The 16,248-nt window shown below is 47.7% G+C and overlaps 1 protein-coding gene across 4 annotated transcripts in view; it reads right to left on the reverse strand.

Annotated features, from left to right (window-relative positions):
• The window catches only part of ANXA6 (annexin A6), a 56,624-nt gene that overhangs the window by 5,832 nt on the left and 34,544 nt on the right, over positions 1-16,248 (reverse strand). For 2 of the 4 annotated variants that reach the window (XM_054487458.2, XM_054487459.2), the window contains exons 16-23: positions 15,515-15,609; positions 14,748-14,861; positions 11,902-11,992; positions 10,351-10,430; positions 9,720-9,773; positions 3,233-3,250; positions 2,369-2,462; positions 1,092-1,187 (exon numbers count right to left, since the gene is read on the reverse strand). In XM_054487458.2, coding sequence (XP_054343433.1) covers positions 1,092-1,187; positions 2,369-2,462; positions 3,233-3,250; positions 9,720-9,773; positions 10,351-10,430; positions 11,902-11,992; positions 14,748-14,861; positions 15,515-15,609 — 642 coding nt within the window. The remainder of the gene's footprint in view (positions 1-1,091; positions 1,188-2,368; positions 2,463-3,232; positions 3,251-9,719; positions 9,774-10,350; positions 10,431-11,901; positions 11,993-14,747; positions 14,862-15,514; positions 15,610-16,248) is intronic. The other 2 variants (XM_054487460.2, XM_063665611.1) reach the window with 1 other exon arrangement.

The raw sequence follows: 16,248 nt of genomic DNA on the forward strand, positions 1-16,248 counted from the left end.
TGTGACCTGCCCAAGGACATATAGTGAGTAAGTGGCAGAGCAGGGATTCAACCTGGATTCCATGCTTTTATTCACTGGGCTATCCCACCTCCTAGATATTGCTCCTGGGTGGTAAAGGCCCATCACACGCTAAACAACACCCCTACCACCACCTCCACTTCACCCAAATCTAACACACCTTTCCCCCACATTTTAATGTCTCTGAAATCAAGATGTGTTTTATAATTGATGGCAATTATGTGAAAATCTTCCACAGACACCTCTTGGTAAGATTTTTTTAAAGTGCATTGATGCAATGCGTTTTATAGTAAATGAAACAGGATACCACTAATGATGAATATTAATGAGAATAACTTCAGTCCTAACCCATATCCACTCATCCATATTTATACATGGTGGAATTAAGATCCAAAAGGGAAAAACCTTTTCAAAGTCAAGAGCTCAAATTATATAAGCGTAACCAAAAAGCCAGGTACTGAGGGGAGACGAGAGTGTGTGTGTGTGTTGTCTGCATCTAGCGTGTATGTGTCTTGTATGTGTGTGCATGTGTGGTGTGTATATGTGGTGTGCGTGGGTCATGTGTGCATAGTGTGAGTGGTGTGTGTGTAGGTGTAGTGTCTTGTGAGGGTGTAGCATGTATGTGTATGTATAATGTGTTCTGTATGTAATGTGTGTATGTGTGGTGTGCACCTGTCACATGCATATGTAACGTGTTTTATGTATGAGTGTGTGTCACATATGAGAATGTGTGTATAGTATGTGTCTTGTATGTTAGGTGTGTGTGTCAAGTGTGTGTGTGGTGTGTGTGTATATACACCCTAGTTGTGCAGGACAGCGTGCCCCCTCCCCTGCCTGCCCCAGTCTTCCTGGTCCTTCCCCAGCGACAGTTATTTTCTCACCCTCTCCTGCAGCCTGGAACAGACCTCATGACATTCCTGCACAATCACACATTTGGCAGCACCCCTGGGGGCGAACTGTGGCAGTGTTTACTTCCCAGTACTAGCTTCGGAGGCTGCCAAGGTTCTATTCTTCCAGAGAATCTGGTCAAGTTCCCAGTGCCCCCAGCCCTTCCCTTAGTCCCTGCCAGTTACCAATGGCCACAAATGCGTCCCTGACATCCCCAGACATCTCCTTCTTGATGGTGTGCTCCACGTCATAGTTGGTCATCTTGATGAATTCCTGGAAGACTGGCCACAAGAGAAGCCCCAGAGGTGGGGGTGAGCTTCAGTGCAAGAGGCGGAGGACCCCTCCTCAGCCCCACCCAGCGCCTCCCACAGGCTATGCCTGAGAAAGTGGAAGGGCAGCAGATACGGCCACAGCCCAGGACTAAATGCATTGGGCAAGATCATCCTGATAGAGAAGCTCTGACATCAAGGCTGCTGTGGGCTCAGAGCCAAATCTGTCCCAAGTCAGTCCCCGTGCCTGGCCAATGGCCTTAGAACCTCGGCCAAGTTCTGGGAACCCAGGCTGGGGTAGTAAAAGGAGCACGGGTCCTAGTCATGGTTCTGCCCCAGCTCACTGAGGGACCTTGGGTGATCCCTCTCCTTTCTGGGCCTCCTCTTCCTCCTGTGTCCGCTTGGGATGAAGACACAATGATAACACTCAGGAAACACTCACTGAGTCAGGCTTGCGCCGGTGCTTTTTGTGTGTTATGTTTTTTGTATCTTCACAACAATCATATGAGGTAGAGCTAAAACCCTGATTCCTACGTAAGGGAGCTCAGGCACAGAGATTTGGTGACTTGCCTGAGGTCACATGGCTGTTAAGTGAGGGATTCAAATCAAGGCGGTCCAGTGCCCAAGTCCATTCTTTTAGCCACTATGCTAAAGCACCTTAAATACTGAGAAGTGCCAGACAAATGCATGTTAAAGTGTAAATGTCTCAGCGCAGGACACTTGATTACCAGGCGCCAGGGCCACTGCATACAGGTGTGCCCTGAGCATGTGGCAGCCTGTGGTTTAAAGATGTCTATGTGAGTCTTGTGCCGCCACCACCTCTTGCTGCCTTGCTCCTGGCAGGCATCGCCAGTGAATCATGACACGGGGCCCCAGAATCCTTCACAACCCAGCACTCTAGGCAGCTACTACCAATCAATCAGAGTTGGCCTTTGAGGTGAAATCCAGTTGCTATACCTAATCCTGGGCATCCCACCTGCTTCCCTAAGGAGGAAAAGGAAGGTGAGGTATAAGTGGTAGAGCCAGGACTAGAACCCAGGGCTCCAGAGTCGCTGTCACCCATGATACGTTACTGCTGGGTTAAGGAGGAGGTGGGTGGGCAACGGGCTCCTCCTGCCACAGAGAGCTGAGAGGCTCTCATCAGATTCTGAGATCTTCCTGCTCAGCTGGGAAGGGAGGAGATCAGGCCTCACCTCTCCGGAGGTGCGGATAGCTCCGGGTACACAGGACCGTCATGAAACGTGTCTCCAAGGAAGTTTTGTCTCCGCTGGGTGTGTCTGCTATTTCCTGCAGAGCCCCAGTTGGAGCAAGGATTTGGGAGGGGAGACATGAGAAAGCCTTGGTTATTATTCACTTTCATGTCTTTGCCTGGGCTGAGGGCAGTCAGAAGCTGGGCTCACCCAGCCATCCAAGGGGGCCGAGACTGGTCCCCTCTTCCTTCTTCAAGCACAATGGCTGCTATACTCCCCTCTCCAGTTCACAAGGACCCTGTGAACTGCCTTAGCACTGGGTACTTCCATCCTAGCCTCAGGACCATGGGGCCGGGGCTCCTGGGAGGACCCACATAGACTCTGAGCGTAGCGACTGGGAGTTCCCCTTCCATCCCTCAACCTTTCTGCAAGCCCCTCTGGGAAGTGTGTATGGGGTCATATGCAGAGAAGATGGCCTGGCCAGTGTTTCCCCAAGCGGGGTCAAGGGCAAACATACCCGATCACACTGCATATTAGTGTTTCCACGGTTGTCTTCTAGCCAGCTACTAGTTCTATTTATACTGATACTAAATTCCCCTTAACTCATTTTGGGTTTAAAAGTGAGTCGATTTAAAGATCAGTATTAACAGCTGGTGGTTACACAGCACAAATGATGCCAGAGATGACTAGCTGAAGTTTGGGAAACACTTGCCTGGCCTATCTTTTACCAAGCGGGGCCCTGAAGGGGAGAGAGAGAAGCCGCACAGCAAGCTCCCAAATCACTGCTCGATACTGCCCCACTTGGCCCAGTAAAGGCGGACTTTACTCAGAGGCCGTTAAAACCCAAATGAAGAACAGGACACTCACCAAGATCTCAGCAGCCACCTGAGAGCAGGGAGGGGAGAGAGGAGGGAGAGAAGGGAGGCAAGAGTCAGAGGAGGTCGGGGAGGCTGGTGCTGGGGCCCTGGGGTGCAGGGTGAGGGGCCTGGCTGGGAGTGGGAGAGGTCCCAAGAGACCTGAGAGAACCCGGGATGCGATGGGAAGGGGGGTAGGGACAAGAGAAAAATACCTTCCTATGACCTTTTGGGCTGGAGCTCAGAATGCGGATAGGCCTGGCAATAACTAAAAATGTATTCACTTGAAGGATAAGAGAAAGACACAGAAACGGGGAACTCTGCCCTTCGCACCCCAAAACACAGAGCAGATTCCAGGCGGCCTCTGTTTCTTTGTCTGAAAGTGGAAATAATCCCTGCCACTTCCTTACAGAACCACTGAGATGTAATTGTGAGCAGTGCAAAGTTCTCTGCACCCTTTAGCATATTCAGAGTTCCAAGGCAAGAGACATGTAATTTTAGCCTTCATGTTACAGACAGGAAAGACTGGCCAGCTGAGGCCTTAAGGGGAGCTGACCTGCCTGGGGGCACACAGCAAACAGTGATGGGAAAGTCATTTTACAAGGGTTACTTTTAATCACTGCACTGTGCAGAGCGCAAAATTCTGTGGTTAGGACACTATTTTGTTAGGCAAATAGCTGTGACTTGGAGAGCCTGGGAACAAAATACCCAGGCTTGTGTACCTAGGCTGCGTATTGCTTTCGCCTTTCCCCCAGAAACTCTGCTGACTTTATTCTATTGGATAGACCGAACTCTTTATAAACTTCGCAATAGCCTATACTCTGGAAACCTTCGTCTTCTTTTCATCGCATAATTGGCAATGTCCGTTAAAAGTTAAAAGGCATATGCCCTTTGATCAAGCAATTATATTGCTAGGAATTTGCCCTACAGATATACTGGCAAAAGTCTTCCACGATAGAATACAAGACAGTTCACTGCAGCATTCTTTTTTCTTTTTGGAGACAGGGTCTTGCTCTGTTGCCCAGGCTGGAGTACATTGGCACAATCTCGGCTCACTGCAACCTTGACCTCCTGGGCTCAAGCGATTCTCCTGCCTCAGCCTCCTGAGTAGCTGGGACTATGGGTGTGTGCCACCACATCCAGCTAATTTTTTTATTTTTTGTAGAGAAGGGGTCTCACTTTGTTGTCCAGTCTAGCCTCAAGCAATCCTCCTGCCTTGGCCTCCCAAAGAGTGCAGTGGTGTGATCTCAGCTCACTGCAACCTCCGCCTCCCAGGTTCAAGCGATTCTCCTGCCTCAGCCTCCTGAGTAGTTGGGATTACAGGTGCATGCCACCAGCCCAGTTAATTTTTTTTTTTTTGTATTTTTAGTAGAGATGGGGTACTGCCATGGTGGCCAGGCTGGTCTCCAACTCCTGACCTTAGGTAATCCACCCGCCTTGGCTTCCCAAAGTGCTGGGATTACAGGCACTGCGCCTGGTCAGCATTTTTCGTAATAGAGAAAAACTGTAAACCACCCTGAGATTGACTTGTTAAACAGGCTATGACTTATCCAATCAATGGAAACAATCCATGCAGTTCTTACAAAGGATAAGATTATCTACAACGCTGATAAGGAGAGTTTCCATTTAAATTAAGTAAAGAAGTAAAGTATAGCATATTTTTATGTAATATAGTGTTTCTTTTATCTAGATTCAAAAAAAAATAGACACTCACTTTCTCATACTTCCTGGGAAGTACTTAAGAAACTGTCAAGACACCTTTGAGGAGAGGGACTATGTGGGAAAGCTTTTGCATTTTTTTTTATTCTTCCTGAAAATTTCTTAAATATGCAAATATATCATTTCATTTTAAATTTAAATGTTAAATAAGAGTTATGAAGGCTACTAGGATTATGGTCTGCTTCTGGTTTTTAAAATATGTTTCTGTATTAAAAACAACCTATGCCAGGCACAGTAGCTCACACCTGTAATCCCAGGACATTGGGAAGCCAAGGTGGGAGCATCACTTGAGCCTATGAGTTTGAGACCAGCTGGGACAACATGGAGAAACCCTGCTCTACCGAAAAATTAGCTGAGCATGGTGGCGCACGCCGTTAATCCCAGCTACTTGGGGGGCTGAGGTGGGAGGATTGCTTGGGCCTAGAAGGCAGAGGTTGTGGTGAGCCAAGATTGTGCCACTGCACTCCAACCTGGGTCTCAACCCTGTCTCAAACATCACAAAACCAAAACCTAGTTGAACCCTGAGGACATCATACTAGGTAAAGAAAGCCAGTCATAAAAGCATAAATACAGTATAATTTCACTTACATGAAGTCCCTAGTCAAATTCACAGACATAGAAAGAATGGTGGTTGCCAGGGGCTGGGGGAAGGGAGAATGGGGAGTGACTGTTGAATGGGTCCAGAGTTTTGGTTTTGCACGATGAAAACAGTTTTGGAGGTGGCTGATGGTGACAGCTGCCCAACAATATGAATGTACTTAATGCCACTGAACTGTATACTTTAAAATGATTGGCCAGGCATCATGGCTCATGCCTGTAATCTCAGCACTTTGGGAGGCCAAGGCAGGTGGATCACCTGAGGTCAGGAGTTTGAGACCAGTCTGGCCAACATGGTGAAACCCTGTCTCTACTAAAAATACAAAAAATTAGCTGGGTGTGGTGGCAGGTGCCTGTAATCCCAGCTACTCAGGAGGGTGAGGCAGGAGAATCGCTTGAATCTGGAAGGTGGAGGTTGTAGTGAGCCAAATTGCGACATTGCACTCCAGCCTGGGCAACAGGAGGAAAACTCCACCTCAAAATAAATAAATAAATAAATATAATGACTAATATGGTAAAGTTTATACGTATTTTATCAAAAATTTGTAAAAACTTATGTTAAATAAAACTGTATCATTTTTAAAAAGAGAGAGAGAGGGACATGTTTAAAAAATTTAACAGAAAAGAATCCAAAGTCCCAATTGTTCTCACTTACGCAGGTCAGAGAACCCTAGACATATTCGGTTTTTCAAAGCATCTTTAAGATAATAATATCTGTAATGTAAAAAAAAAAGTGGTGGGGCACTAAATTAATATTCACCACAAAAGCTTGTTCTTATTAGCCTAGCTACTTCATGCAAAAATTAATCTGGACAGTTCCTCAAATGGTTAAACTTAGAGTTCTCATATGACCCAGCAATTCTATCTAAGAGAAATGAAAACATATGTGCACACAAAAACTTGTACACAAATGTTTAGAGCAGCATTAGTCATAATAGCCAAAAGGTGGAAATAACCCAAATGTCCATCAGCTGATGAATGGATAATAGAATATTATTTGGCAATGAAAAGGGAGTACCAACATGCTACAACACGGATGACCCTTGAAAACACTGTTAAGTGTTTAACATAGTGTTTAAGTTAGTGTTTTCTTAAGTGAAGAAGCCAGTCCAAAAGGCCACGTATTATATCACTGTATTTACATGAGGTGTTCGGAAGAGGCATATCTGGAGAGACAGAAAGTAGATTAGTGGTTGCTTAGGGCTGGGGGGTTAGTAGGATATGACGAGTGACAGCTAATGAGTATGGAGTTTCTTTTGGGGGTGATGAAATGTTCTAAAATTGATTGTGGTGATGGTTGCATTAAGTCTGTGAAGATACTAAAAACCACTGAATTGTACACTTTAAATGGGTCAATAGTATGGTAGATGAATTCTATTTCAAGAAAGCTGTTATATTTTTGAAAGTCTGGGCCGGGCGCGGTGGCTTACGCTTGTAATCCTAGCACTTTGGGAGGCTGAGGCGAGCGGATCACTTGAGGTCAGGAGTTCATAACCAGCCTGGCCAACATGGTGATATCCCATCTCTACTAAAAATACAAAAAAATTAGCTGGGCATGGTGGTGGGAGCCTGTAATCCCAGCTACTTGAGAGTCTGAGGCAGGAGAATTGCTTGAACCCAGGAGGCAGAGGTTGCAGTGAGCCAAGATTGTGCCACCGCACTCCAGCCTGGGCAACAGAGCGAGACTCCGTCTAAAAAAAAAAAAAGTCTGAGTATTGATTATCTAAAAATGACCACAATCCTTCATTTCATGGTGGGTCTATAATAATTATTTATAATTTATTGCTCAAATTGGACAACAGAGTGAAAGGGGAAGCTATTAACAATTACTGTGGGGCCACAGTTGGAAACTGGACATATGTTCAACTGGTTAATAGTCCCAGACTTCTAAGAGCTTGAGGGCGTTCTAGACATCCAGAGTGAGAGACCGCCAGGGAGGGAGGCAGTGTAAAACAGGCAAATACAAACTGCCAAGTACTCATGTGCATTATCTAAAGGGGAGCTTCACTCGGCCCTATCAAATGCCCTTAATTTTTATATACATTTTGCTCCCACATTTCCATTTCATCTCTGGAAATTCATTCTAATGAATAATTCATGAATGTGATAAAAGAGTTTGCTACTAGGAAGAAGGCTGGTTAAATAACACGGTAGATTCAGATATGGAACAGTATATAGCCATTAAATGATATCGTTGATTTAAAAATGCAACAATATTCACATAGTATTAATTTTTAACTGTCAGAAATAAAGAATCCACTTTTATATATACATAGAGAAACAACTAGAAGAATGTATGCCACAATACTGACAATGCTTATTACTATTAGGTTATGGAGTCTTTTTTGGTTTCTCTTTATTTTCTAGTTTCTATAAAAGAATGTACTGCTAGTTATAAGAAAATGAGCTTGGGTCTAGCATCCTAAATCTGGAGAAGCAGCCGAGTTGGGCGGGGATCTGGCTCAAGGGTCCCTTAGCTATTTCCACCCGGGTTCTCTCTCTCCACTTCTCTCCTTTTGCGAAGCAGCTGTCAGCAAGGCCCACCACTGCCCCCTGCTAGCGGCAATTGGAAGCACAGCCTCATTGGCAAACGAGGCACCAGGCAGAAGCAGTCCCTGGAAGATCAATTCAGGGTTGGAGGATGGATTTGGGGTGAGAGCTGAGATTTTAAAAAAACTCTCAGCAGCACACGAGACTGTTCACAGTAATACTTAATAAACGTCTGTTGAATGAGTGAATGAAATGTGGCCTCAGCAAGCCACCCTAGTGTCTGGCTGGGTTCTCAGCCTAACCCCCATCCATGTGCCCACAATGTAGCTGAAATGCCATACATTTAAATGTAACCCTGCAGCTTTTGACAACCATATTCCAAAGCAAGGGTTGGACAACTGGACAACAACAGCTATTTGATGTGGAAGCTGCAGGGGACCTTAACTCTACTGGGTCTTGGAAGATATTACTGTAAATGGAATTAAGCATAGACTCTGGCATCAGGCAAGCCTGAGTTCAAATAAAACAGCACCACTTAGAAACTGTATCATTGAATAGGTTAAGGAGCTTCATTTTGCTCTAGTAAAAAGGGGGAACATAAAAACGTATAGAATAATCTTGGCATCGTTCTCAATATATAGTATGCATTCTAATAATTATAATTACAGTTCTGTAACTGTCAGGTTCCAGCTAAGGATTTTTCTAGCTCAGATGCTGTTGTAGCAAACCACACTTCTGTTATGGGACCTGGGAACAGAAAAGTTGGTTCCCTGACTCTCAATCCATCAGTGCTCTTTTCAACTCACCACCTATAAAATAAGGGGGCTGGATGTCTATAAAAGTCTGTGGTGTCTGTGCCCCACATCCCTGGACACAGCTTTTGGGGACAGGAGAATGAGGCAGTCAGAAGAGATGGAGATGTGGACCTAGGTCAGGCTACTGGGTGCTGGGATCAAGGTGCAGGTCAGTTGGGGACAATGCACTGGCCTCAGGGACTGCCCAGCCACAGAACCCTCAGGGAAAATGAATTTGGGGTTGTCCAACCTCCATAAGAAGCCATTTCCAGACCTCAAGCTCACTGGGCTAAGGAGGAGGGCTGAGGCAGAGCAGCCAAGAGACTCCTAGAGAACCTTTTTCCCTGCTATTCATTCAACAAATATTTATTGAGCACTGATCATGTGTTACTTTGGATATATCAGTGAACAAAATGAAGATTCCAGCCCTTGAGGAACTTACTTTCTAGGCTCGTCCCAGGACACTCCCTCCAATCTTGGTCCCATTTTACAGACAATAAACCGAGGCCTTTAGCACTCAGGCCCCCTTCTCAGCAAGTTCCCAGACCAGCTCTTTAGGGGTCAATTCTACTGGGGCCACTGATTTGCTGTGTGACTTTCAGAAGTCATTTACCGTTTCTGGACCTCCATTTTCCCACTGTAACATGAGGGCTTTGACCTGGGTGATCTGCAGGTCTCTGCCAGCTCTGAGGGTCCTGCTATTCACCTAGGAAATGCCAGTAATACCAGCACCACACTTCTAAACCTCATTTCTACAGTCTAAGTATCAGCCAATCAAACCAACCACGCCCCTGCCAGGAGCCTTCACTCGCAGACAGGGCCTGGCGTAGACAGGCATAAGCTGGACCTACATCTCAGGGACACCCGGCAGAGGTGACTGGGGTGGGCTGGGGGTCTTACCTGGGCATCTTCCCGTGCCTGGTCCAGGTTTTCTCCTCCCTCCTCACGATTCCCCTGCAGCAGGAGCAGCAAGAAAGTTCAGTCCCCAAACATCGACCCATCTCCATCTCTGTACCACCACACACCCTGCTCATTTTCACCTCTCTGAATGCTCTTCCTCATCAGTTACACAGGGACGAAAATCCTGCCTCTATAAGGTAGGCTGTTGTGGTCATTAACTGAGAATGTGTGCAAGGCACTTAGCACCAATGCCTGACACACAGCAAGCTCTCGGTAACTGTCAATGACGGTCTGCCGTTTTGGTCATGGGAATTCAAGAGATGGTGACAGAAGCTCCCAGGTAACAACACAGGAGAGGGTCACCCACATGGCTTTGTCCTGTGAGCTGGGGGCCCAAAAAGCCAGGACAAGGGCCACCAGAGAGGACTGTCTGGAGAAGGTGGTACCACGCCAACTTTGACAAGTGAACAACAGGAGTAGGCGGTGGGACTCTAAGGAGGCAAGTGGGGAGACACCCCCTCTCCATCAGGAGTGCACTTGAAACTCCCCTGTGCTCTCCACTCAGTAAACCTTCCCTTCCTCCCAGGCCTCCCGATGGGCAAGCCGACCTGGGGCCGATGAATTCACTCACCGTGGCCAGAGAAATGAGGATTCTCCTGAAGTGGCCAGATGTGTCTGAGCTCAGAGCATCCTCCAGGGACTTGTGATAGTCTGAGGCAGAGAAAGGGGGTGTGGGTAGCTGCTGGCCAAGAAGGATTTGGTTCGGGGGAGGGAGGTCCAGGAAACTCAGGCTTGAGCCAGGGCAGAATTGGCAGGGGGAGGTGGGAATGAAAGGGTTTGTAACTGGCTCATGGGGGCATCCAGCCATCCTCTTGCTGATTTTGTAAGACAATGGGCATTCCCATCAACCCATCACCTCCCCTCCATCCCCTCAGCTGTCCCAGTTGAGGTCCCATTGCATCTCGCCTTTAATATTTAACAGCCTCTTAAGTCACCTCCCTGTTGTCATTCTCTCTTCTACCTTCCCTCCTGCACGGCAGTTGCTAAACCCAAAAGCAGAGCTCTGACTATGTCACTCCTGTACTCAAAAATTCAACCATTTTAAAGCTGCTTATTAGATAAAAAATTTAAACTTTTTTTTTTTTTTTTTTTTTTTCAAGACAGGGTCTCACTCTGTCACCCAGGCTGGAGTGCAGTTGGCGTGATCAAGGCTCACTACAGCCTCGACCTCCTTGGGCTCAGGTGATCCTCCCACCTCAGTCTCCTGAGTAGCTGGGACTATAGGCACATGCCACCACACTTAGCTAATTTTTTTGTTTTTTGTTTTTTTTGAGATGGAGTCTCGTTCTGTCTCCCAGGTTGGAGTGCAGTGGCATGATATCGGCTCACTGCAACCTCTGCTTCCCAGGTTCAAGTGATCCTCCTGCCTCAGCCTCCTGAGTAGCTGGGGCTACAGGTGCATGCCACCACGCCTGGCTAATTTTTGCATTTTTAGTACAGATGGGGTCTCACCATGTTAGCCAAGTTGGTCTTGAACTTCTGACCTAAAGTGATCCACCACCTCGGCCTCCCAAAGTGCTGGGATTACAGGGGTGAACCACCGCACCCAGCCAACTTTTATATTTTTTGTAGAGATGGGGTTTTGCCATGTTGCCCAGGCTGGTCTCAAACTCCTGGGCTCAAGCAATCCGCCTGCCTCAGACTCCCAAAGTGCTGGGATTACAGGTGTGAGCCACCGCACCTAGCCAATTTAAACATTTCTGACTGGTACTCAAGATTCTTCAGAATGAAAATATGGGGCCACTTGCTTAAAAATTAAGAATTTCTGGACAGTGATAGCATAGCTTGCAACCAAGTGTGGGGCCCTTCTGGCTGTGGGGCCCTGTAGAACTGCATGGACTACACACCCCTAAAGTTGCCCTCCCTCTCTCCAGCAGGCCAGAATGTTCTCTGTTCCCACTTCCAGCCAAGCCCTTTTCTACCTCCAGGCCTTTGTCCTACCAGGACACCTGTCTTTTCCCCAGACACAGGGATGGGCACACCCAAGAGGCTTATTAAATCCTCAAGGACTGAGGGAAAGGAGACAGGCCAGAGTCCTGGGCAGAGCTGTGGGCTGGGGTTGGAAGCTGGGGGGCCTGGCTCTTCTCCTCCCAGCATCTGGGCCCAGGCCTCCCAAACTCACCCTCCTTATAGGCCTCATTGATGGCCCGGATTTCAGCATTGGTCCGAGTGGCCAGGATTTCAATAAGAGTCTTTTCATCTGTGCCGGCTCCCTGGAATGTCAAGGCAAAGATGATCTCAGCCATAGTTCTGACCTCCTGTGCAGAGGTCCATGGGGCCCGGACGGCTAAAGCTCAGGCCAAGCATTCCTGGATTTTCTCCTCACCTCCAGACATGGCCCCCAGGCCCAAGACCTTGGCACAACCAAGGCTGACTATGCCAGCCTCTCAAGATCCCCAGAACCTCCCATGTGAACTGCTTTGCCTTCCAGCCCCCCAAAAAGAAAAGGTATATAGGCGTGTGTGTATAACACCACATATACACATGAACAACTGAATAGAAATTTCTACTTGTAAGTATTGGAAGAGAACAGAAGGACACGCACGTGCCTCACAGTGTTAACTAGCAGTTTGGTCTCTGTGTGAGTGAAGGATCACAGATGATTGCTATTTTCTTCTTTTTTACTCTATATTTCTTCAAGTCTTCACAGTGAACATGTATTATTTTGTTAGAAGAAAAAAAGTTTTGAGCTTAAGATAAAATGCTAGATTTTTTTTTCTTTTGAGACAGAGTCTTGCTCTGTCGCCCAGGCTGGAGTGCAGTGGCGTGATTACGGCTCACTGCAACCTCTGCCTCCCAGACTCAGGTGATCCTCCTACTTCAGCCTCCCAAGTAGCTGGGGCCACAGAAGCATGCCACCGTGCTTGGCTAATTTTTGTATTTTTTGTAGAGACAGGGCTTCACCATATTGTCCGGGCTAGTCTGGAACTCCTGGACTGAAGCCCAAAGTTTTAGGAATACGGGCGTGAGCCATCATGGCTGGCTTACATTTGTTTATTCTTGGATTTGGGGAGTGATTTATGAACTGAGGCATTACATGCCCTGGACTAAGGCAGGCTGGGGACCTGTTATGCAAAGATCTGCACACAGGGAAGGGGGGAAACTATCAGGGAGGAGAGAAGGCAGGCAAGATTGACTGACTGATTGATTGACTGAATGAGTCAATTACTAATTCACTCATTCAGATACTTGTTAAGATACCTGTTATGTGCTAGCCACTGTGCAAGGTGCTGGGGCTACAACTACAAAACAAAACAAAACAAAAAGTCCGGGCATGGTGGCTCACGCCTGTAATCCCAGCACTTTGGGAAGCCGAGGCGGCGGATCACCTGAGGTCAGGAGTTCAAGACGATCCTGGCAAACATGGTGAAACCCCTTCTCCACTAGAAAGACAAAAAGATTAGCCGGGTGTGGTGGCGTGCGCCTGTAATCCCAGCTACTCAGGAGGCTGAGGCAGGAGAATCACTTGAACCTGGGAGGTGGAGGTTGCAGTGAACCAAGATCACACCACTGCACTCCAGCCTGGGCAAAAGAGTGAGACTCTGTCTCAAAAAAAAAAAAAGAAAAAGGCAAGAGGCAAGACATGTTCTCTGTCCTCAGAGAGGTTACTGACTAGTGCTCTAATCGTCCTGCCTTCTCAGATCCTAGGAGATTCATCCTGATTGAGATCTTCAATAATTTCTTTGTTAGAAGCAGGTATGTGATGAGGCAATCAAGAAAGTCCTGAGACTAGGGTCTAGCCCTAGTCTCCCCCTAACTCACTGACTCTCTGAGCCTGTTTCCCACTTGGAAACTTTGAAAATGGAAAGGACTGACTTGGGTTAACTCATTGATCTCTTCTATTTCTGAATGTCTTTAGATCATTTGCTTTTTGGCTTAGGTATTTTAAGAAACAATCATCTCAATCTGCTTAGCCTAGGCAATGTTTTTATAAAGTCCTCTAGCTCCCCATTGCTGCCCTCCTCTTAATGCTCAAGGGGCCAAAAGCACTACTGGTTTTATGCGGTTGTCAAGACAGGCTCCAGAGTCAGAAAGACTGGTCTGAACCTCGGCTTTGCTACTTCATAGCTCTATGACCTTGACCAAGCAACTTAACCTCCAAGTCTCAGTTTCCTCATCTGTAAAATGGGGACAAAATAAGAGCCTTGCCTTGTGCCTTGAGGAAGCAACTCATTGAACTAATGTACCTAACCTGGGATAGTTACCATATGCTCTTTATAAACAGTAGCCACTAGTACAATTGGTACCTTGGGAAGCAAAGCAGTTCTAGCAACTTCTGGGCCAGGACATAATGCTTTCTTGTTTAATGTAGGGTCAGGTCTTCGGAGTTAACAATGCCCTTCATACCTGTGACCTTGATTGACCTGTCCTAGTTTGAAGGGCAGAGGTGACCATTTCCATTTCCCAGATGAAGGCACAGAGGATTGGGAAGTGTAAGGAATGGCCCAGTCACACAGTGAGTGAGTGGCAGGGCTGGGCTGGAGTACAGACTCCAACTGCTGCTGCTTTTGTTCGAGACCCAACCCACTTCCTCCAGTGGCTCCATGAGACCCTTCTGACACCAGTGGGCATGTGACTCAAGCTGAATCAACTTGGAGTAAATGCCAAGACTGTTGTTGGAGCTCCCAGGAAGAAGGAACTCTTTCTGCTGGAGCTGCTAGCTGGCGGGATGGACATATGCCACCATGGGGAGAAAGGCTGCCTGAGAGTGAAGCCATAAGAGAGGACAGCAGAGCCAAGACGGGGTGAGCCAAGGGTCCACAGAACATCATTTGAGTCTCTGGACTCGGATCTAGTCCTGTAGTTTTCAGTTATAGGAGCCAACATCTCCTTTTGTGTTTATGCCAGTTTGAACTGAGTATGGGAGGAGTTCTACCAAGAAGTTACAGCTAATCCACCTGGGCTTATGAGGGTCACCTGTATCCCTACCGGCACCCGCAAACACTACCCTCTGGTGCCACACTGTACCTCCATGGCCTTCTTCAACTGCTTGGCATCATAATGGGCCGGTGGCATCATGAGCCCCAGAATCAGCCTTGCCAGGTCTCCAGAGATCTCAGACTTCAGGTCAGTCATTAAGTCCTGCAAAGGGCAGGGCCACAGTCATGCCAACATCAGCACTTGCCCACACATGACCCAGGATGGGGGAGATGGAAAGAGAAAACGGGTTGCACATGAGGGATCATGGAAGCTTGTGTCTGTCTTTGCTGATGTTGCACTTATTATTTAGATGAAGCCAAAGAGGGTAGGGAAAAAACAACCAGGAGGAAGACCCACTCTCCTTGACACAGGAGACAGGAACGGGAAGGGAGCAGCGCTGAAGGACACTGTTTCCACCCAGGGGGAAACACATCAACCTAAGCCAGATGCCACCAATGTGCAATAATCCCTGACACTCAGTTGGGGCCTTGAAGCCAGCTGTATCTGTGTAGAGGAACTGCAAGATGCCCAAAGCACACTGAAAACAACCCATAGCCCTGATCTTGGCCCCATGCTGCACCTCTGAGTCCACTGAGCATCTCACACAAGTGTTGCCCATCACAAGGAACTGGGGGCATGGAAAGATACGTCTGCCCAAACCCAGTGCTGGAGACACTCTGAGATCATATGACCACACAGGGTCCCTCTGCCATGAAGACCCTGGTGCCCAACTGTGCAGAACCGATGGGGACAGGTGAGCTCAATCAGGCAAGGTGCATGCATGTCTCACAGAGAGCCCAGGAGGAGGTCCTTACCCGGCCAAAGTGAGACTTGAAGGTCTGCCGGATCTGCTGCCGCTGGGCATTGCTGCGGTGCGTGATGATATCGATGATTGTGTCTTCGTCAGTCCCTGAGTCACCAAAGCCACATGCCTCAGAAGAAGGCCTGTGGCTCTCGGCTTTCCCCATGCACTGCCCACTGATGGCCCCTCGTCGATCTTTGTCAGGGTAGAAGCCTGGCTAGGCGGCCATGTGCTCCTGAGTCCCTGCAGTCCACTTGCCTATGACTCAGGCCACTGATTTCTGCTGGACTCCTCCCTCCCTTTCCTTTTGACACGCTGAGGAAAAAGGACAGCTGGGAGGTAGAGAGTACTGGGTTGGGAGTCAGTGCCTCTGAGTTCTAGTTCTGGCTCTGGCAATGGCTGCCCACCCTGGACAAGTCCCCTTCCCTTGATGGGACTTGGTTTCCACATCTGTAACATGAAGAGGCTGGAGTAGTCACAAAGGGATCCTTCCAACCCTGACAGTCCAAGTCCTGTTAGCGACTCTATGTCCTTTCTCTTCAGCTCTCTGGAAGCTGGACCCTGAGTCCCCCTAACCACAGCAGGTTGACTCTGGAAGGCATTAGGATACCACTTCCTGCTTCTCAGATTAATGCCATCAACCACAGACCCAGCACAGGGGTCTCTCATGGCATTTTTACCTCTAGCATCCTACAGTCCCAGGCGAGCTTGGCAGGTATCATCATTCCCATGAGACACATGGAAAGG

The sequence above is a fragment of the Pongo pygmaeus genome, chromosome 4 (genome assembly GCF_028885625.2).
Source record: "Pongo pygmaeus isolate AG05252 chromosome 4, NHGRI_mPonPyg2-v2.0_pri, whole genome shotgun sequence".
In the NCBI taxonomy this organism is placed as follows: Eukaryota; Metazoa; Chordata; class Mammalia; order Primates; family Hominidae; genus Pongo; species Pongo pygmaeus.